Below are 24,014 nucleotides of genomic sequence, written 5' to 3'. Positions count from 1 at the left end.
CCGAATCAAGAGTCGGACCCTCAACCAACTGAGCCACCCAGGTGCCCCCACTTTCTCATTTTTAAAATGAGACAGTTGGGGCCATCTGGCTAGCTCAGTCAGTGAAGCATGCGACTCTTGATCTTGGGGTTGTGAGTTTGAGCCCTACATTGGGCATACAGGTTACTTAAAAAAAAAAAAAATGAGAGTTGGATTAGAACATCTCTGAGGTCTATTCCCAACTTTATAAATCTTAAGACTCTGGGTCAGGGGTTGGCAAACTTTTTCTATAAAGGGCCAGATAGTAAATATTTTAGGCTTTATGGACCATATAGCCTCTGTCACAACTTCTCAACACTGTTGTAAGCTGAAAGCAGTCATAGAAAATATGTTAATGAGTGGGCAGGGCTGTTCCAAGAAAGCTGTATTTATGGATATTGAAACTTCAACTTTATATAACTTCATGCACCATGGAATCTTCTTTTGATTTTTTTTTCAAACATTTAAAAATATAAACACTATTTCAGCTCCTGGGCAGTATAAATTTTGGCCCACAGGCTATATATAGTTTGCTGACTTCTCCACGCCACAGAGAAATAAAAGCAAAGGGGGGGGGCGTGAAGTGTAATAGCCCTCAAGAGCTAAAATAAGGAGTTTAGATTAATTTAAAAGACAATAGGAGGAGGTACAGACTTCTGAGCAAGACAAGTGTTGAGATCAGAACTGTACTTAGATTTACTAATAAGTAAATTGGCAGTAATGGATAGGAGTGAGAGGCTAATAGGTAACTATCAAGGAGGGACATTATTCTTTTTTTCTTAATTTTTTTAATGTTTATTCATTTTTGAGAGCCAGAGCGTGAGCAGGGAAGGGGCAGAGAGGGAGACACAGAATCCAAAGCAGGCTCCATGCTCCAAGCTGCCAGCATAGAGCCCGATGCGGGGCTCAACGCACCAATGGTGAGTTCATGACTAGAGCCAAGATGGACACTTAACCGACTGAGCCACCCAGGCGCCCCAAGGAGGGACATTATTAAAGTCTAATCTAGACTGGTAGCTTTGAAGAAGGAGAAGAAAAAAGGTATGGAAGGAAAGATCAACAGAACACTACTTAAAAAAAGAAGAGGAAAAGGTTTCTCTGGCAAACATAATAAAAGGGGTCAATTTCTGGACAAGAAGGGGGAAGAAGGGGATTCTGCATTCCCATTCCTCAGTGCCATCAGTATATGACTACAGGAGACTGAGGAATTTGCCTGTTTCTGGAAACTCTAGAACAAGCAGCCAATTTGGAGCTTCCAGTTCAAAGATAATAGTTTCCTGGTATAGTAGGTAAAATGTAGCATTCATGTTTAGGTGTTAGAGACGCAATAGATATGGCAGTTTTAGAGATGATGTTTATTTATTTATGGCTCCTTTTTCTCCAGGGACTTTTCAGCAGCCTTTGCAAATTAGGAAAGAGTATTCATCTGGTGTACACAGATAATATCATTGCGCTTAGAATTTTAAAATCACTCTGCTGACTGTGACTTGGAATTTATCTCTATTTCTTCTTCCTCTGACAGAGAGAAAACTGCAGTGCTGCAAATACAACCGATTCAGCATTACGGTATCTACCAAGTGCAAGCAATCCCACTCTACGAGAGCACTACAAGCCTTCCAGAACTCAAACTTGTAAGGTGGGTGAGGTCGGAGGACAGAGTACAAACACGTATACTCAAGTAGCTCTAATTCATGACAGTATCTTGTAAGAAACATAGACAAGCCTTATGGAAAGATTAATTTCAACTGAGCCGCCTGGAAAGAAGCTTCAGGGAAAAAGTGAGATCAACATCGGGCCCATTTTAACTCTTGGAAGGGTGATTCCAAGCATTGAAAATAGCACAAACAATAATAAGAAAAAGATATGAGAAAATACTGGATGTATCTTTTTTACTTTGAAAGTGGTACATTTTCATTTTTAGGGGAAAAACATGAATTATGGTAAGAAAAAAAAAGTTTAACCTGAAATCCCACCACATTTTAGTATATGCTCTTCCACATATAGGATAATATAAAACGGGATCATTCTAAACATATCTCCCTACTGGTTTTTGCATAACATCTTACTGGAGTGATTAAAAACCACAGGCCTACCTGACTTGAAGGCCAAGTATAGCTCTTTCCTTAGAGCTCCCACTTCAACTTGTTCTTTTCTCTTTCCTTCCAAGATCTCTATAGGTAGATCCATGCTACTAGCCACTGTATTTAATTTTTCTTTTTTCCACATAAAATCAAAAAGATATGTATGGTATGACTTATTTAACATACAACTTCAATATAGCCATTGTTGACACCTTTTAGGTTTTTGGTCCTGCATTTCAAAGTGAGCTCATTTGCATAATTGAATACTGAAGTTCTGGCCCTGCCACTTATTAGCCCCGGGCTCTATGAGCCTTAGTTTCCTCATCTATAAAATAGGAGTAACAACCACATAGTGTTGCCCTAAGGATAAATAAAATAATTAGTAATTTTTAAAACCACTTTGTTTCACTGGTGCATTTCTGAAATTGAGAATACTGTGACTCCAAATGTAAATGAAGTAATAAAGAACTCTCTAGAATTTGCCCCGTCTTTCTCTATCTGCACTCCCCCAGTGCTTGAAGGCAGCCTTCCCTGTCTCTTGGATGCATGACTCTCCAACAATGTGTGTCTCACTCTCCAATCTACATTCCTCACCACTACCAGGGTTATCCTACCCAAACCCAAAACTGTCCATGTTATACCTCAGTTTAAAATCCTTCCACTGCCTCACATCCAGTGCCTAGAATGGTCCCCTTCTAGAAATTATCCTATAAATGTACTTGCACAGGCATAAAATGACTTAACTGTGTCATTCATTGCCACAGTCTGAAATAGCAAAAGATCACAAATAACCTGAGGTCCCTCCATAAGGGCCTAGTTACATAAACTATGTTACAGTCATCAATGGATTACTATGTAACTGTCAAAAGATTCAATATGTATTAAGAAATGTTCTCAAAGTATTTCAAGGGAAAAAAAATCGAGGACCAGGGCAGTAATGATAGGTCACCACTTATATAAAAGGCGAACACATATTGCCTGAATATGCATAAACTATCTCTAGAAGCATACCCAAGACATTGGGTTTCCTGTGTCCATTGGTTTCCTATGAGGAGGAACCCTATTGGTTTCCTATTGAAACTGTGACTGATGTTCAAGGGTGGGATAGAGACTGTTTACTAAATCCCAAACCTTTCAAATTTCAAACCAGGTGAATTTTTACTTATTCAAAAATTAAAGGATTTTTTGATTGGTTAATATGGCATATAAGTCCCTTCCCAAACTAGCACAATCTACCTTGGTAGTCTCATCACTAAAGCTTCCCCACTCCCTAACTGCACATTTACACTCTTGTATCTTTGCATTTGCACAGAAGGCTTTTCCATTTTTCTCTGTCTGACAAACTTGCTTGTGCTTCAAATACTGGCTCCCTGGGATGGAATGAACTTCCCCTCCTGTCTTCCTGCCATATTCTGCAAAAGGGCCTTTGGCCTGATTTGATTACATGTTTGCTCCCTGGCAAACATGGCTGGGTTCACAGTCCTACCTGAATCCATCAGAAGCTTCTACCCCTCAGATGCAAAGTCCAGACCTCAGAAGGCAATAAAAAGAGTGATGACACAGCAGCACTATTCACACGAGCCAAAAGGAAGGTACCTAAGTGGCTATCAATAGATGAATAAACAAAATGCAGTACATACATGCAATGGAGTATTATTATTAGCTTTAAAAAGGAAGGAAATTCTGACATAAGATACATGGATGAACCTTGAAGACATTATGTTAAGTAAAATAAGCCAGTCACCAAAGGAAAAATACCATATGATTCTACTTTATATGAGTTGCCTAGAGAAGTCAAACTCAAAGAGACAGAAAGTAGAATTATAGCTGTCAGGAACTCAGTGGAATAAGAAATGGGAAGTTGTGTGTAATGGGTACAGAGTTTCAGCTGGGGGCAATGAAAAGGTTCTAGAGGTAGAAGGTGATCATGGTAACACAACAATGTGAATGTACTTACTGTCACAGAATTGTACACTTAAAAATAGTTAAAATGACACCTTTTTATTATTTTTTTTATTTTTTATTTTTTGAAGACCGAGAGTGCAAGTGGGGTAAGAAGGACAAAAGGAGAGAGAGAGAATCCCAAGTAGGCTCCACACTCAGCACAGAGCCCTTCACAGAGCTCAATCCCACAATCCTGGGATCATGACCTGAACCAAAATCAAGAGTCAGACGCTCAACTGAGCCACCCAGGGGCCTCTACAATGGTAGCTTTTATGTTACATGTATCTTCCTGCAATAATAAAAAAAAAAAAAATTTTTTTAAAGAAAGAAAGAAAAGAATCAGAGACTTCCACAGTCTCATGACAGTAATATTATCCTAGAATTCCTTCAGATTTCAAAAGTACCTTTCTATTCTCATCCTGGTATTAAGCTCTTACAGTTCTACACTCCAAGATGTTTTTTATCAAACCAAAAAAAAAAAAGAAAGAAAGAAAGAAAGGGAGAGAGAGAGAATATAATCTTTTTTAAAAGGTCTGATGAAAGAACAAGAGACTATTAAAACTGACAGGCAGATTTTGAAAAAGATACAAACAGAATTCTAGAAGTAAAAAATACTGTCATTTAAATTAAAAACTCAGTAGATGAACGAAATGACAGACACAGCTGCATGAGAATTAGCAAACTGGAAGAACTGAAGAAATTAACTAAAGGTAAAACACAAACTACTAAGAAATATGAAGGATAGAGTGATAAAGTACAACATTTTTCTAATTAGAGTTCCCAAGGGAGAGAATAAAATGAGGAAAGAGGTAAAAATTCAAAAAGATAATGGCTAAGAATTATCTAGGATTGATAAAAGAAATCAATCCTCAAAAATCAGGGAGCCCCAAAAAAAATCTCAAGAAAGATAATTAAGGTCTTAAAAACCCCTGGGAGAAAAGTTGTAACCTGCAGCAAAACGACAATTGGCTGATGTGAATACAGAAACACTGGAATAATATTTTCAAAGTGCTGGGAAAAAATTACTATCAGCCCTGATTAGCATATCTAATGAAATTATCTTTCAAAAAAGAAGACAAAAGAAAGACATTTTCAGCCAAATAAAAACTTAGAATGTATACTGCCCAAAGACCCCATTAAAGATAATACTAGCATAGGGGCCCCTGGGTAGCTCAGCTGGTTGAGCGTCTGACTTCAGCTCAAGTCATGATTTCACAGTTTGTGAGTCTGAGCCCTACGTTGGGCTCTGTGCTGACAGCTCAGAGTCTGGAGCCTGCTTCAGATTGTGGCTCTCCCTCTCGCTCTCTGCCTCTTCCCCGCGTGTGTGTTTTTTCTCTCTCTCTCTCTGTCAAAGATAAAAATAAACATTAAAAAAAAAGATACTAGTGTAGGGTGTACTTCAGGAAGTAGAGAAATATACCTAGAAGGAAGGTCTGTTTGTTCATCACTTCTCTTACATCTCAAAAAAATAGTAAATGTGGGTAAATGGGGAAAAAAGCAACAGTATAAGACAACAATACTATCTAACTTATGGGGTGAAAAAACAAGACAAACAAAATTTTGCACAACCATAAGTAAAGGGATCATGGAACTAGAAGTATTTTACAATCTTTATATTACTCAGGAAGATAGTAAAAATGCTATCTAATTTAAGACATTGACATTAAATACACATGTTAAAAAAATTTCCAGAAAACCACCATAAGACTAGAAATAACAGTATACCTTCTAAACTAGTAGTGTGGCCATCATATTCTTTGACTCTATTACCCCCATGTTGATAGGACATCTGAAAGAGATTCTAGCCCTCCTTTCAGATAAGAGATACTAAGCCCACCCAGTACCTACCATAGTATGTAGTCATTATATATTTGTTACATTAATTTGGCTGTTCCAGAATAAAATGAATTCTATTTTACAAATGCATTATACTTCTCAACTCTACCTGGAAGGCTGATCCTATCTTACTTATTTTAGTGAGTGGCCTGACTATCCCTTCATCTTTTTTCTTTTTAAGAAAATGGGACAATGAATGCTTGGGATAAAATCCCAAATCCTAAGCTCCATTTCTTGATTCTAAATTGGGGGGACAAATATAGGGGGGGGGGGGTACTTTACTTTTCCCTTCACTATTGCTCCAAAGGAGTTATCAATCAAAAATTTAGATGTTTGATTCAATCATGAGGAAATGGCAATCAAAGCTCAGGCACCTAAACTGTGAGTGATATTTTCCCCACAGTTGGTAAAACTGTATATTCCACAACATATGGAATCCTACTGAAAGCTTTCACTGGCACTTTGCCTTGTTAAGCAAAAGTTAGAAGTTATGCTTAGACATTAAAAAAAAAGAATCAACACTGCCTTTTCATTAGACTAACATTTTAAAATATGACTTAAAAATTATGGAAAATATCTTAATATATCTAACACTCATTGAGCTCTTAACTATATGACAGGCATAGTTCTAAACATTTTTATGAATTCATTAATCCTCACAATAACACATGATGAGTCAGGTAGTATTATGATTAGCTTTATTTTACAGAGGAGGACCATGAGAAATAGAGATTAAATAATTTCCCCAATTTACATACCTCAGAGGTATCAATCAATAGTGGGATTTGAACCAAGGAGTTTAGCTCTGGAGTCTTACTCTTAACCATTATACCCTACTGCTTTCCAAGATTCTTGTCAAGTTTGTATCCTGATTTACCTTGTATCTTTATCTAAAGTCTGACTTTGGTATTTGCTAACTCATACTAGATGCATTTTGCCAAACTTGTCTATTCTGTTTATTTGCAAAGCATTAAAAACTAATAGAGAATTTCAAATCCATGTTATAGTTTTATTTACACTTAAAAAATTCTGCATCTTCCTATGTTGGACAGGATTATTCCCACCTCACCCCAGGACTTTATGCCTGGAATTGATTCATTCAGGAAACAGGAATTAGATGGTCCTACTACATGCAATGCCCTGTGCTAAGCAAAAATTTACAGCTACTTTCCTAATTGGCAGCTAAACCTCACCAAGATTCACCCACAGCATGATATATATTTTTCCAAAAAAACATAAAACAGTTTTGGTAGGGAAGCAGCACATGGTCTTCCCATTTGTTCATTCCACAAGTATTCTTCAAGACTCTACTATGTGCAAGCACTATGATGGGTGCTGAAAATTCTGGGGCAAACACAGTAGAACCAGTATTTGCTCCTTAAGCCTCTAGTGGGGAGAAAGATGTTAAGTATCACACAGATAATTACTTACAATTGTGATAAGCAAAATAAGGAAAAAAGTATAGAAATCATATGATAGACAGACCTAACTTAGTTCTGGAGATAAAGTCAGGGAGGATGTCCCTAAAACACTGACATTTAATATGGAAGTTGAGGATTGGTGGAAATTGCCCAAATAAAGAAGCACTGAAAAGTAGTTCAGGCAGAGGAACAGCACTGTGCTTTGGAGGAAATGAAACCCCAGTGTGTCTGGAGTGCCACAAGAAGACAACAGCTGAGGCCAATGCTCAAAGGTCTTTTCCTCACTATGAGGCCCACCACCTGCTCACTCTGCTGCTGGTCCACTCATATTTTCTCCGTGGCTCCAAGAAATAAAGCATTTACAGTACTAGCGCACAACCCCTTAAAATGGGTAACTTAAATTCTGCAAACAGTTTCACTGGTGGAGAGGACATGGATAAGATAAATATTTTCTAAGATTATAAATTTCATCTGTATTTTAACAACTTGAAGCCAGAGACCATATCTTACATATCCTACTATCACTCAGGACACCTAGCAAGGTACATAGCAAGGGTCTGATAAATAATTTTGCTCTTTGGGGAGAAGAGCAAAGATAAGATATTTAAGTGTTAGTAGTCTTGATTTTTTTCTGTGTAAGAATTATGCCGCCATTCATATATCCTCATCCACTTTAACTGTATGAATAAAAACAGGTTGTCTACCTTACAGATAAAACCAATTCTCCAGAGATGCATTGAACAAAGAAAGAAGGCTTAAAATATAGGGAGCTAGGTAATAGAGGTCCCTCACCTCTCAACTCTAAGAACAAATGTGCTATTTCTCTTTCTTCACAGAAAGCTTACTTGTGGGAATCAGGTAAACTTATTTCAAAAGAAGGAATGACTTTTACTTGGATTGTGGCCAGCTGCAATGAAATTCAGCCACTTTCCTCTTAAAAGTCATTTGACTGGAAATCTTATCGGTGGGAAATTCTCTAGGGGCCAAAGATTCTATTTTCTGCAACTTGACAATATTTGTAAAACATTTTTAGTTCTAAGATTCACTACCTCTCATCCTCTATACACATAAAAATCCCACACTCATACCAATCCAATAAGCTGACTTCTAGAAGTAACAAAATTTTTTGAAATCTAAAAGTCCAAATACGTAACAACAGAATACAATATCATTTGTGAATCTTTGTTTTTCTCTTTGATTACATAGCCATTTGTATATAGCAACATTTGAAGGCAAGAAAAGAGAATCACCATGCCTTCCAAGGGAGGCAAAAGATAGTGAGCTATCCTCATTAGAATGACTAGCTGGGATAGCAACTATCAAAGCACAACACACTTGTGGAAGGAATACCATGAGCAAGGGACTAGGATAAGAACAGCACATATTTACAGTATATGTACCAAGAATATAGCCCCATTCTTGCCCTCCAGAAACCAACAATCTAAAGGAAATACCCTAAGGGAGGGGGCGGGGCAGGTGGGAGGGATAAGAAAAACCACAAATCAATCATCAGACTGATGACCCAATATACAAGGACACAAAATCTACCAAGCGACTGGAAAGAAAGCAACAAATCCCCAATTTCCTATGTCTAATTATACAAGTTCCCTTTTATCCATTACTCTCTCATACCCTACCTATCTCTTTGTCTGCACATATTGCTCATACCTAAATAGATTTAATCAGACTAAAGCCCCCATATCTTTAAATAGTATGTCAAGATTAGTTCTTTCAGGATCTAGCCCATTATTTTAAAGTCATCTCATTCCACACTTACTGAAACAAGCAGTAAAGTACATCATGGCTCTTCAATGGCACATGACAAAGTCTTGGGATATTGTAATAGACTGGGTCTCCTCACTTTTCTTTGCAAATTTTTTTTTAACATTTATTTATTTTTGAGAGATAGATCATGAGCGGGAAATGGGCAGAGAGAGGAAGACACAGAATTTGAAGTAGGCTCCAGGCTCTAAGCTGTCAGCACAGAGCCCAATGCAAGACTGGAACCCATGAACTGTGAGATCATGACCTGAGCCAAAGGTGGACGCTTAACCGACTGAGCCACCCAGGCACCCCTTTCCTTGCAAATTCTTAAACAGGAAAGTGAATTAAAGGAGTTGAGGTATTGTTTGTTTGTTTGTTTGTTTGTTTGTTTTTTAACGGTGAAAAACAATAAGAACTGGTGCATCTATATATAGTTTAATTTGTATTTATATCCAGGGAAACACAAATTGGTTTGAAGTAGAGAGAAAAGACAGAGGAATTCATGACTCATAGTATGATACTATGCAGTAACCTGCAGGCCTCCAAATAATATATCAATACCTGGTCTAAATTGTTAAATTTTAAAAAGACATTGCAGTTTAAAAAGAATGTAAGATCCCAATGCCATTTTCAGTTAGGAACATGTTCTCACATTATGAATTTAATAAGTGGCCTGCGTACTTGAAATGACTCTGAAACAGAGAACCACAACCCAAAATAGCCTGAACACTTTTGTTATCTCAACCAATGGGCAGCTAGCCATTCGTTCCTTCCTCTTATACATATTCTACTTGTTTCAGACAAAGCCCACTATAAATTCACTGCAACTGTTCAAATTTGGCTACATCAGATGCTTCAAAGCTGGGGATGAAAAATATACATTGCACAAAATTTTTATTACAATATTTTTCACATAAGAAAGAAATGCTATGTACATGTTCACTTAGTTAAAAGAAAATTATATTGCACACCTATGGTCACAGCTTGACACTAGAAATAAAGTAATGAACACAACAGACATGGTCCCTGCCATTGGAGAACCTATAATCTAGTGGAGAAAACAAACATTGACTAAGTATGATGAATGTCACAGGAGAGTATACACATGCCATGCTGAACTGGAGGAGAAGACCAGGAATAAAAATGACCTTCTCAGTTTTGATACATATGAAGCATAAGCATTTTATATGTGTATAAGTGGCTAATAATTAAAGAAGTATATAAAATGATGAAACCACTTTTTTAACAAATATACAAGAAATATTAAAATCCAAATAAGTCCCATCCCCATTAAAGTAGTTGCCTTAATGCTGCCCTTATTCCTGGTCTGTAAGAGAAGCCAACTTAAGACACTGTGGTTAATACCGTAGGACTTTTACTCTAACCTTTATTCTGTCCACTTATGGTTATACTAGTGCTATTTATACAAAAGCTTTAGAAAAACCCAACTTTCAGGGCACCTGGGTGGCTCAATCGGTTAAGCGGCAGACTCTTGATTTTGCCTCAGGTCATGATCTCGTGGTTTGTGAGATGGAGCCTGCAAGGGTCTCTGCGCTGACAGTGGAGCCTGCTTGGGATTCTCTCTCTCTCTCTCTCTCTCTCTCTCTCTGTCTCTCTCTCTTTCTCTCTGCCCCTCCCCTGCTCATGTTCTCTCTTTCCCTCAAAAGAAACAAATAAACTTAAAAAAAAAAAAAGGTCCAACTTTCTACTACATAGATACACAAATATTTAAATTGGGGCCCTATTTTTTTTTTTCAACGTTTTATTTATTTTTGGGACAGAGAGAGACAGAGCATGAACGGGGGAGGGGCAGAGAGAGAGGGAGACACAGAGTCGGAAACAGGCTCCAGGCTCTGAGCCATCAGCCCAGAGCCCGACGCGGGGGCTCAAACTCACGGACCGGGAGATCGTGACCTGGTTGAAGTCGGACGCTTAACCGACTGCGCCACCCAGGCGCCCCAGTTGGGGCCCTATTAAAATTAAAACCATAGTTGTAGAAACATTATAATCTTCAAAACTCTCCAGTTCTCTCAATCACATGAGTAAATGTTAAGTATTATTGGAACAAAGTTCACGACCTGTCCCATCCATTTATCTCTTTTGATCCATAGTTTTTCATTTTTCTTTTCTTTTTTCTTTTTTTTTCCAGAAAGAGAGAGAGAAAGTATGAGCAATAGAGGGAAAGAGAATCTTAAGCAGGCTCCATGCCCAGTGCAGACTCATGAACTGTGACATCATGATCTCAGCCAAAATCAAGAGTCAGTTGCTTAACTGACTAGGTCACCCAGACGCCCCTTCATTTTTCAAATGAAAGTTCATGATTCCCCAAAGAGTCCACAAACTACTTCAAATACTATTTAAATACAGAAATCCTACAAAACTACTTTAAATACTATTAGTTGTAATAGGCTTTCAATCTGAGCAGGCATACATACTATAAAAAGCCTTTATCTGTTTTGCAGGCATAAATACTTCTGTGCTGATCTATATCTACTTTTTTTTTTTTTAAAGAAATGCTGCAAAATCAAATGTTACTGTGAAACAGAACCATACCTTCACGTCATTCTTTTCACATAGGCCCGTCATGTAGGCCATGCCAAAAAAAGGTTTTAAACAGATAACCTTGCCAGGCCCAGGACAAACGGAAACTCTATGACTAACAGCATTCTCGTTGTTTCAGACTCTAGGTGAAAACTTCCACTGATATTTAACAACTTTGCTCTAAGTGGACACAGAATAGTGGAGTAGAGAAAGCAAAGGATACAGAGGAAGAAAAACAGAGTTTGGGTTCAAGCTATACCACTAACTAGCTGTGCCACTGTGGGCAGGTTACTTAATTTCTCTGATCTATATAGTATCCTCATCTATAAAACCAGGACCATCGCAATACCTACCTTAATGGATTACTATGATACCGCATATGAAAGTATTTTATTGGGGCACCTAAGTGGCTCAGTCGGTTAAGCATCCAACTTCAGCTCAGGTCATGATCTTGCAGTTTGTAAGTTCGAGCCCCACATCAGGCTCTCTGTTGTCAGCGCAGAGCCCACTTCAGAGCCTCTGTCTCCCCCTCTCTCTGCCACTCCCCCACTCACTCTCTCTCAAAAATAAACATTAAAAAAAAAGAAAGTATTTTATTAACTATGAAGGATTACACAAATGTTATTTTTCCCTTTATTTTTTCCTTAATATAGGAATTATATGCTCATTTTAAAAATTGGAAAATACAGGAAAATATGAAGAAGAAAAAAATCACCCACAGGCCTATCACCATTGTTGTTGTTGTTTTTTAAGATTTTGTTTTTTTCAAGTAATCTCTACACCTAATGTGGGGCTCAAACTCACAACCTTGAGATCAAGAGTTGCATGTTCTTCCAACTGAGCCAGCTAGGCACCCCCGTTATTTATCTTAACTGAAATAAATCTAACATCAACCAAAAAAAAATTAGAGCAAAAATAATTTCGGATGTTAATGATAATTTACAAATGACAAAATTAATTGCTGATCTTTTTTTAAGAGCAGAACGGCCTTTCCCATGTATCAGTTTAAAGTAAAGACAATCCTGCTATTTGTACCATAGCTGGTCTCAACAGGGTATAATATATGGGTGAGGCTCATAAAAGTCAAGGCCACAAAAACTCCCAAAATAAATATTTCATGAGCCCAAGGAGGAGTTACAACACATGCCCTCAGATGCAATGGAGAAGGCAAAGTGTCTGAAGTCCCATTAATAAAACTACCATGACCATATGATCACAAAGACTGACAGATTTCTATGGGCCACTTCAGTGGGAAAAAAAGAAAAATTTATATGCCATGCTACAAAACAGGCAGTCTAAGACTTCTGACTTTTTCACACTGCTCATTGAATCCCACCCTTGGAAATTCTTACCCCTCCTCTGTTTTTTGTTTCCCACCCTTCTTTGTCTCAGCACCTCTTCCTTGTTTTGTTTTTTTATTACATTAGAATCACTCTCTATGTTTAAAATGGCCTTATTCTATACAATGGAATATTATTCAGCAGCAAAAAGGAATGAAGTTCTGATACATACTATGCTACACTGTGGATGAACCTTGAAAACATTATGCAAAGTCAAAGAAGTCAGAGACAAAAGACCATATATTTTATGATTCCGTTAACACAAAATGTCCAAATAGGCAAATCCACAGAGACAGAAAGTAGACTGGTAGTTGTCTAGGCCTGAGCAAGTGGGGGATCGAGAGAATGAGTGACTGCTGATGGGTACGAGGTTTCTTTTTGACGGGATAGAAACTTTCTAAAATTAGATTGCAGTGACAGTTACACAACTCTGTCAATATATTAAAACACACCTAATTGTACACTTTAAATGGGGGAATTGTATGGTATGTGAATTACATTTCAACAAAACTGTTTTTAAAACATGGTCCTCCTCAGGATCCTGAAAAAAAGGACATGCAAATAAATACTCCCATCTTACCCCTCCCTAAGTGTGGAGTAAAAATGATAACTCAGTTGCAATAATATATGTATTAAAAGTGACCGGACTACTTCTGTTTAACAAATATACTTGAAATTACAACTCCAAATGAGTCTTACCCCTCCAAAAGTAGTCACCTTAATGATGCCCTATGTCTAAACTTGGTCCTCAGATTCTCAATAATTCTATGCCTCTGTTTGGGTCATTCTTTCCACTTAGGATGCTTTCTTACCACATGTTTAAATGTTCAAATTCCAGCTGTCTCAAATGCTACATCCTCCTTGAAGCCTTCCCGGTTCTCCCACCAAAAGTAACCTCACCTTCCTCTGAACTTTCACAGTACTTCACTTCTTAGTGTCACTTGGGACTTTCAATCTAGTATTATACTTATTCTGACCAGAATCATACTTATACTGCTTTGACATTAAAAGGGAGTCTCAATAAACACCTGTTTGATAAGTGAGTGACTATGCTTAACAATCAAGAAGTTCATCTTCATCTGGTAAACTTTCATTGTGGAAATGTCCAAAAGGCACTTGGACTCAAGAACGACACATAAAATAGTAGGGCTAAGGAATGCCCACCGCAGATAAAATTTTCTGGACTAATTTGACACATATATGTAAATAATCTGAGAGAAATTCTCAAACAGAAGCACTGGAATAAAGATATAACTTCCCAAGGTAACTGAAAGAAGCCTGAATTATATAGATTCCAGAATATTTGTTCAAAAATCAGTTTCATTATTTTATAGTAACACAATGTTTTTTCCTAGCAAAACCTGAGGGCGCCAGTATCAAGTTCCACTAACTCTTCCTCTACTATATTTCTAGTTAACTCCTTCTCCATTTTCGCTGCCACACTCAAAGTCCAGGTCCTCAATTTTTTCATGACCAGCCAACTTAAAAGTTCTCCTAATTTATCTCCTCTCCTACAGTTCCTTCTTTCCTTCAGCAATACTTATTGGGCCATCCTGTGAGGCCTATTCTCCAGACACAACCTAGTTGAGAACTTGGCACATGTACACAATTCATCACAACACTCAGTAGCATATATATAAGGGCCACAGTTGGCACTGAGAATTCCACGCAATGGGTAGGTCCCCTGGCCTCCAAAGAACACAACCTATACAGTCTCCCTCAAAAACTATTCTCATCCACTCCTCCCCCCCACTGTCTTTGTTCATCTTGGATGACTGGATAAGGCCTTCTGTTTAACTGCCATATGTCATACACTGACTTCGTCTCTAATTTCTCTCCAACTTACTTCCTGAGCTAGTCCAGACAATATACTTGTTGTAACCTGGAAATGACTTCCCAGTACCTTTGTTCATTTTAACTATCAGCACAATCCTCCCAACTTTCTCTTTGCTAATTCAGATGTACCACCAACCTCAAGTCCCTTTCTTTGTATGTATTGGGATGCAACTATATGTATTTCTTTTTTCAGCTCATGACTGGCCTTATTTCTTTTGTATTTGTCTCATGATACCTTTGCAGTGTTTCCTAACTAAGGGTGTATCACAACCAACTATGAAGCTTCTGAAAAATACAAAGGCCTTGAGACTACCCCATGAAAGGCTCCTCAGTTAAGTCTGAGATGGGAGCTGGACAACTTTATTCCTAAAAACCCCTCTAGTGATTCTGATGCACACCCCAACCTGAGAACCACTGATTTATTACAATGCTCCCTAGGCAGCATTCACTTCTTATTAATTCATGCAATGAAGCTCATAAATAACTTTTCTCTAAATAGCCTAACCAGATATCAACCCCTAGACTAAACTAGCTCTGTTCCAAGTGCAACATGTGGTTTTAAGATTTCATTTCCTGAAGTATTCCATGGGGGGACACTATTACTCTGTCTCTTTACATTGTTTCCTATTTGTTGAAAAATGGAGGTCTGGAATGCAGCCATGTTAGACAACACTACTTAAGAATGTACTCTGGAGTCTTAGATTAAAATTAGTTACAAAAAGAACAAGAACAATATAGAACTAGATATTCTGAATGAATACTGCATTCTTACTGAATAGATTCTTACTAAATCTATACAGAACGAAATTGAGGAATTTAGTCGGTGGGGTTCCCCCCCTTCCTAATTATCAGTCTCTTGAACTGGCTGAGAAGGATCCCTAAAGACTGAGGTAGACTTTCAGCAGCTAAAGTGCCACTAGTGCATTACAGTGCTCTAATCAGACAAGTAAACCAAGCCCCACCCAGACCCACACTTGCCTCCCAAGCTGCCAACTACCCTGACATACACTATTTACACAGCTCAGTGGGGGAACAGTATGAACTTTTTCCAAAGTTGTCCCTTAGAGGCAGCGGGGGTCTGAGTGAGTCACCCACCCAGGGTGGGAAAGAAGTGTGATATTAGTCAGGGAAGTGTTAGGAGGCTGGTCACAGCACCTCTTTTCCCATTTCAGAAGTGAGCTCCGCCTCCCCTAAGAACCACCTCTGTTATTAGTCACAGCTGTGGGCTACAGAGGTCTGCAGGGCCACTCAGCCACCCAGCAAAGTTGTGGGTTGGGGAGGAGACGCCCCGTTCTCCTCTCCGGCAGTGGCCTCTCTCCGGCAGGGGCCGCAGATCCCAGATTCCACAGGCCTCTCCCAACACTCCATCTTGCTTCCTGCCCCGAGGAGGGGCGGAGGAGGAGGGCCCCCAAGTCTAGAAAGGCCCCAGAAGGAGGAAGCCGTTTGACAGCAGGTAAAGCCAGGTGGAAATCTCCACGGGAGGGAATAAAATGAAAGGCCGCAGGGTGAAGCAAAAGTGGAAAAGGGACTCGGGGTCATGAATTATCGCATAAAGAAATATAAAGAAATTACCCGGTGTTTGAGAGTGCCAGAGGTGTGAGCAGAAGTAGAAATGCCTAGGAAGGAAGGAGGAGACCGAGAGACGAGTGGCAAGTAAGACAAGTAGACAAAAGAGCCCGACTCGGGGAGCGCGAGGGGGAAGAGTGGTGGGTGAGGGAGGTCTCCGGGTGAGGGGCAAAAGTATTAGAAAGGTGAACAAGGCCGCTCAAATAAGAATCCCTCGAAGGAAAGGCAGGGGAGCGCGCCCGCACATAGGCCAGACTGGGGAGGCCTAAGAAGGAACTGAGAGCAAGACTGTCAACGCGAGGGGCGACAGCCTGCTGAGTGAAAGGGGCCATCAGACACCCTAACAACTATCCTTTACTGAGCGCCTACGGTGGGTCACAAGCTGCGCTAGGCACTTTACAAATACCACCTCGCTGAATCTTCACAACAAACCCGCAAGGCAGGCATTATTATGATTGCCCCCATTTTATGGATGAAGAAACTGAGGCCCAGAGAAGCATAGGGGCTCGCTCAAGGTCACAGAGTGGGGGGATTGGGATTAGAACCCACGGCCATCTGGCTGCAGAACCCACGCGCAAAGCCACAGGCTGCAAGCCGGCAAAGGGGAGCCATTGGAATGTCTCCTCACCCCGCTCCCCACTCCAGGCCTAGCGCGCTCACCCGGACAAGGTTGCTGACTGCCGCCTGCACAGCGGCCACCGGCGCGGTGAGGTCAGGGATGGCTTTGCCGTCCACCTCGCCTTCCTCGTGCATGATCACCAGGTGGGAGATTTGCTGCGCCACCGGCTCCAAAATGCTCTCGATCGTGCGCGTATGAAACACCGGCATCGCGGCGGCAAGCAGGAGGCGGCGAACCGCTGGCTACAGAGAATTGGGAACGGCTGGGCCGGGAACCGGCAAAGAGACCGACTGCGAGCAGCAACTACGGAGTCGGGGCTTCCCTCGGCGTAACCAGCCCCGCGGGCGCCCCGCCCTCTCCTGTAGCCGCGCCCAATGGCAGCACCATTCAGACCGGGTCCGCCACTCCTATTGGTCCCACTTCAAGATGCTCCGCCCTCGCTACCGCGCCGCCAAGAACCCGCCCCGCCCCCATTCCCAAGGGAGGGGCCTGGGATTGGGGCTGCGCCGCAGGGATTGCGACCGGATTCCGGAGCCCTAACGCGGGGCGCTCCTTATAAGGGCATGGTGGGAGCGGAGCGTGCGGCTGGAATCAGCAGCCCCGCCCCCAGGAGCCACCTCCCGCCAGGGCTCTGCAGAGCTCCGCCCCTCTGCAGAATCACCTCAGCGGGGCGGGGTCTCCTCACCTCCCGCGGCTCTGGAGTCTCAAGAGATCAGGGTCTCCCCGCCCCCTCCTCAACTTTTCCCTTCGCACAATTCCCTCAAAATACTCTTTCCATTTCCTCTCAGTAATACGTGGAAATATTTTTGGTAAAACATTCATATAACAGGAATGCACATGTAACATGAGTGTCCCATTCATTCACACACACACACTCCACCCACTCCCTTCCTCAGAGATTTTCACTGTTAATAGTTTAATGTGTAGCCTTCTAGACTTTTGGGTATTCATTTTCTTGTACGTGTATATTTTCTAAGTAAGTGGGATTAAACATTTTCCTGGAATTTGATATTTTTCCCCTTAATTAAAATCCCCTGGTTATCTTTCATCATTGATAAATATAGGTCTAACTTCATTCTTTTTTAATGGCTGCATGGTATTCCATTGCATTAAATCAAACAATTTATATAACCAATTTCCTACTAGTGGACATTTAGATTAAATTCTGTTTGTCAGTATCAAAAAACAATTCTGCATGACCAGCATTGTGTTGTGCACGTGTGTAAATATCTAGGACAGAAACCTAGAAAGGAAGTAAAAATGAAAAAGTTTTATCAAAAGTTTTACATTTTGATACAACCAAATTACCTATTCCTCTCACAGCACACTTTATATTAAAGACATCTTGTGAATATATCTCTGATTCTCTTTCACCCAAACTTTCCCATTCCAAGGTAACACTTTCACTAATACCACCAAGCTGACATTCCTCAAGTCAAATGAAACTATTTCTCAAGGTCCCACATTTTCCAAGAGGCTAAACTATGTGTGTTTTCCTGTGCAATTTTTGAAGCTATTTTTGTCTGGTAATATATATCCCCTATTTCTACTCTGCATGTTGCCAAATCCTGCATTTTTTTCTTCTCATAATATCGTCACTGTTTGGCTACTACTTCCATATCCTTATAGGTAACAGAATTCTATATCTATTTTAAGCTAACATTTATTTATACCTTATAAGTTCTAGGCACTGTATAAACCCTTATTCAAACTGAGGTATATGCAGTTTATACTACTTTATTCTCCCCCATTTTACAGATAAGGAAACTGAAGCTCTGTCGTTCATCTAAAGTTTCACCTAGGACCGGCTAAAGGTAAGGAAACCAAGCCAGGCATCTTCCCTTCCAATAGGCCTTCCTCCACAACCCTCAGCAGATGGGTGACCTCAAAAGACATCTTTACCTCAACACTGAGACTCACTAAGTAACTGGATCAAGGGAGGGAAAGAGACCCATGGCCTCCTAACAGCTCTCAAACATGCTGTGGCCCTGACAGCTTGAGTTGGGAATGGCCACCATAATCCCTCACCCCTAGATGCTATGGGGAGCCCACATGGAATCCTGCCTAAGGCAGAACAGAAACCAGCTGTGGTCACTGGACAGGAGTGGGGAAGAAAAGGTTAGTGGGGGCAGGGGACCAAGAGGTTGGGGGAGCAGGCTGCCTAAAACCCATCCACAGGAGTTGGTAAGAGACAGGACCGTGCAAAAGTGGAGATTCCAAACCCCCGATGTGTGCTCCATTGTCTCATTGGACTTCTAAAATACAAACTCAAAGATAAAGTTGGGTTTTCTTTTTATTTTTTATTTTTTTTGAGAAAGAGAGAGAAAGAAAGAGAGAACGAGTTGGAGGGGGGGGGGAGGCAGAGAAAGAAGAGGAAAGAGGATCAGAAGCGGGCTCTGCGCTGACAACCGATATGGGGGTTGAATTCACGAACCATGAGATCATGACCTGAGCCGAAGTCAGACTCTTAACTGACTGAGCCACCCAGAGGCCCCTCAAAGATAAAACTATAAAAATTAAGACAATAACCCACGAGCATTACACCTCAAATGTGAAGCTCTTATGAGTGCAGGGCCCTGTGCAACCACCCCGGCCTGTGAACCTGACCCTAGTTACACAGCTAGTAACCATGTTAGTCTGACCATGACTAACTCTTAATTACTAAACAGCTCGCAGGAACTCCCTTGCCTGATGGATCCTCTCTTCAAAACTAATAACATTTTTGTCTAGTCTACCACAGCTACCAAAGCTGTTTTCTCTGCTTATTATCTCACATAGTAATAGTAATATATGGGCAATGGAATTACATATGATCTTTTTTCTGTAATCCTTACTCTGCCCCCACTTTAATAATTATATACTTAAGTGTAGTTTAACACTCTCTTCTGGCCCATGTATTTCCTGCAAATCAGCAGCAAGACTCAGAGACATAATCATGCAATAGACTTCTAACTGTAATATATCATCCCTGCCTCCAATTTTATACTCCAGGCTACTCCAGACTAACCATATTTAACCTCCCTAAAATACCACATGGGATGTCCAAGCCACATGCTCCCCTCCATCCACATCTGTGTCCACGTCTGTCCACCTCCTCCCCCACACTCATGCACACCATCCAAAATCTTCCATGGTAACTTTTAACCTATGTTAACGTCAACGTCCTCCACAGTCTGTGTTCAGACCAACCTCCTTGCCTTCTCCTTCCTCATCCGGACCCACAGAAAGGTGGGTTAAATAGTGCAAAGAGCACAAAGCTGGAGTCATCTAGAGTTCAAGCCATAATCCCAGCTTCACAATTCGATTGGGATAGAACTCTGACAAGTAGCTTTTCTTCTCTCTCCCTGAATTTCTGTCTTTGTAAAAGTAGAATGATACCACCCTTATAGAGCTGATGTAAGGATTGTTAAATGAATTTGTGTAAAGCACCTAGGAGACCCTCAGGATAAGGAAGCTGTTACTATGATTGGAGCAGTCACAACAGTCACAAAATTGCTGGTGGAATTTTTCTTTTCAGCTTTTGCCTATATTTCTTTTCCAACTAAAACCTCTCTCTGGTTGTCGAAGTCTTATCTACTGTGGTAGGTAAAATTCTAAGATGTCTGCCTAGATTTCCTATCCCTGGTATAATCCTCAGAACTGCAAATGTAATGGATTTTATCTACATGGTGATGTTATATAGCACAGTTGACCTTAAAATAAGGAGATTATCCAGGCAAGTCTGGCCTAATCACATCAGTCCTTTTTTTCTAAGTTTATTTATTTATTTTGAGAGAGAGAGAGAACACGAGAAGGGGAGGGGCAGAGAGAGAGGGAAAGAGAGAGAATGCCAAGCAGGTTCTGCTCTGTCAGTGCAGAGCCTGATTCGGGGCTTGATCCCACGAACCATGATCATGACCTGAGCTGAAATCAAGAGTTGGACGCTTGGGGCGCCTGGGTGGCTCAGTCAGTTAAGCATCTGACTTCAGCTCAGGTCATGATCTCTCGGTCCATGAGTTCGAGCCCCGCGTCGGGCTCCGTGCTGACAGCTCAGAGCCTGGAGCCTGCTTCGGATTCTGTGTCTCCCTCTTTCTCTCTGCTCCTCCCCCATTCATATTCTGTCTCTCTCTGTCTCGAAAATAAATAAACATTAAAAAAAAAAAAGAGTTGGACGCTTAACCAACTGATCCTCCCAGGTGCCCATAATAGTTAGCCCCTTTAAAGCAAAGAGTTTTCTTCAGCTGGTCCTGAGGAAGTTAAAGATTAGAACCACAGGAAGGATTTAACAAGCTGTCGATAGATTAAAGATGCAGGAGGTCACATGTCAAGGAACGCAGGCTGCATCTAGGAACTGCAAGTAGACCCTGGCTGACAACAGGGAAATGTAGACCTCATTCCCACAGCTACAAGGAACTAAATTCTGACAGGTAGAATGATCTTGGGGGAGTGCCTGGGTGGCTCAGCTGGTTGAGCATCCAAGTGTTGACTTCAGCTCAGGGTGTGATCCCAGGCTCATGGGATTGAGCCCCTCCTCCACACCCAGTGTGGAGCTTGCTTAAGATTAAGATTCTCTCTCTCTCTCTCTCTTTCTCTCTCTCTCTCTCTCTCTCTCTCTCTCTGCCCCTGCCCTGTTAACGTGCTCATGTTCTTTCTCTCTCTGGAGGAGGAGGAGGAGGAGGAGGAGGAGGAGGAGAAGGAGAAGAATGATCTCGGAAACAGATTTTCCCACAGAGCCCCCAGATGAGAACTGAGTCCATTGGATACCTTGATTTCAGAATATGATAATGAACACTGAACCCAGCCACACCATGAAGGACAAACATCTGACCTTTACAATTGTGAGATGAACATGAGTGTTGTGAGGTAACTTGTTACGTAGCAATAGAATACTAATGCACCTACCTTCAAGGTCTACTTCTTTTTTTTTTTTTTTTTTAATGTTTATTTATTTTTGAGAGAGAGAGAGAGAGAGACAGAAAGACAGAATGTGAGCAGGGGAGGGTCAGAGAGAGAGGGAGACACAGAATCTGAAGCAGGCTCCAGGCTCTGAACTGTCAGCACAGAGCCCAACACAGGGCTCGAACCCATGAACTGTGAGATCATGACCTGAGCCAAAGTAGGACGTTCAACCGACTGAGCCACCCAGGCGCCCCCAAGGTCTACTAGTCCTTTCTATATGACTTCCCACCACAAAACCCTGGCATGAACTATTTATACAAACCCTTTTTCCTTCTTAAAACTTATCACAATTGCCCTTTTATTACATGACCACTTTACATTTCTCTCCTATTACAGAGACTGCTAAATGTCCCGCATACTTGTTCTGCTCTTTCTCCACAGTAATAGAACTCCAGATTTATAGCTGGGCACTTAGCCACACTGTTCCAATTTGACACGTGGCAAGTTACAAAGCTTTGGTTTTCTCATCTCTAAAATAGGGATAGTAATCTTTTGGACCTTTTTTAATGGAAAGGGCTCAACCGACTGCGCCACCCAGGCGCCCCTATGGACCTTTTTTAATGGAAAGGGCTTAGCACAAAGTCAGCACGAGGAAAACATTAACAAAGGTCAATTGACAGCCTACACTAGACTAAGAAACTAAGTCACAAATAATGTGGTGAAGACCATGTTGTCATGTACCAAGCAGGAAGAGATCACGGTAAGGACCTAAGGATAAAAAAGAGTTTATGGGACAGTGAAATCAATGTAGCTGCAAAGGAAGAATGTTCGGTTAGGAAGGTACCTAGAGGTGGCAGCATGTTCTGGGACATGATTAAATTATAGTAGCTACCCTTATGCACAGGAGAGTACATTCTAAGACCCTCAGTGGATACCTGAAACTGCAGATGGTATCGAACCCTATATACACTGTTTTTTTTCCTATGATAAAGTTTGATTTATAAATTAAGCACAGTACGAGATTAACAACAATAACTAATAATAAAAGAGGACAATTACAACAATATACTATAATAAAAGTTGGCGACTATGGTCTTTCTCTCAAAATATCTTGCCGTGCGATATTCACCTTTCTTCTTGTGATGCTCTAAGATGATAAAATGCCTGCATGATGGGACAAATGAGATGAAGGACATAGGCGCTGTGATGAAGTGTAGGCTGCTATTGCCCTTCCTTCAGAAGGAAGAGCAGCTGCTTCGGGGCCACGGTGGACTGTAGATCACTGAAAGCCCCCAAGTTGAAGCTTTGGATGAGGGGGACTAGTGTCATCAGACTAAAGTGAATGTTCACATGGCTCAAAGATAAGAATGAAAAGATAAATTTCCACAAGATTATAACCTGCAGAGGTTAAGGACTGTGTGACATTTGCTCGTGGTTGCAGCTGGCTCAACATCGCTCTGCCATATAATTAGTCTGAAGACCACTAATGACAGGGTACATTGTAAGATATGTAAAAATTTAGCATTTCTCAGTAAAAAAATAATTGAGGAAGAGTTTTATTTTTAATGTTTATTTATTTATCTTGAAAGAGAGGGTGGGGGAGAGGCAGAGACAGGGTGACAGAGAATCATAAGCAGGCTTCACACTGTCAGTGCAGACCTGGACACGAGGCTTGAACTCACGAATTGTGAGATCATGACCTGAGCTGAAATCAAGACTCGGACGCTTAACTGACTGAGCCATCCTGGTGCCCCAGAGGAAGAGTTTTTGATGATGGCAATTATTTCACACAGTGCCCCATGGCATGGGAAGCTTTAAATTCTTCTAAGTCCATAGCAGTTCTCCAGGTTACGTGAAAAACAGGAAGTACAGCTCTCTTTTATTACACAGACTGGGAAATTGAGACATAGTAGCAACTGTCAGTATGAATACAATATGTGGAAATTTTAATTAGGGAGAGAGCTGGGTATAAAATCTAAGTCTTCTGTATTTAGTTGTTTAGTTTAGTTTCTATGCTCTCCTAATTAGTTTTCAGACTGCTCTATGTCAGTTATGGGCATGAGGATTGGCTTATACCTTCTCAATACTCTCTAGTATATTTCACGCCCACTTTGGTAAATCTACAATTTACACGCACACTATGCATCCCCCAACTCACACAGATGTACGT

General features: G+C 40.7%; 1 protein-coding gene across 2 annotated transcripts in view; it reads right to left on the bottom strand.

Moving 5' to 3' along the window:
- Positions 1 to 17,348, bottom strand: part of VCL (vinculin) — a 110,795-nt gene extending 93,447 nt beyond the window's left edge. The window contains exon 1 of one of the 2 annotated variants that reach the window (XM_043598121.1): positions 17,008 to 17,348. In XM_043598121.1, coding sequence (XP_043454056.1) covers positions 17,008 to 17,175 — 168 coding nt within the window. In that variant the 5' untranslated portion in view covers positions 17,176 to 17,348. The remainder of the gene's footprint in view (positions 1 to 17,007) is intronic. The other variant, XM_043598122.1, reaches the window with a different exon arrangement.
- Positions 17,349 to 24,014: the final 6,666 nt, after the last annotated feature.

This window comes from Prionailurus bengalensis, chromosome D2 (genome assembly GCF_016509475.1).
Source record: "Prionailurus bengalensis isolate Pbe53 chromosome D2, Fcat_Pben_1.1_paternal_pri, whole genome shotgun sequence".
Classification (NCBI taxonomy): domain Eukaryota; kingdom Metazoa; phylum Chordata; class Mammalia; order Carnivora; family Felidae; genus Prionailurus; species Prionailurus bengalensis.
Note: the sequence above shows the minus strand (reverse complement) of the source record. Positions and strands in the feature narration are given on the sequence as shown.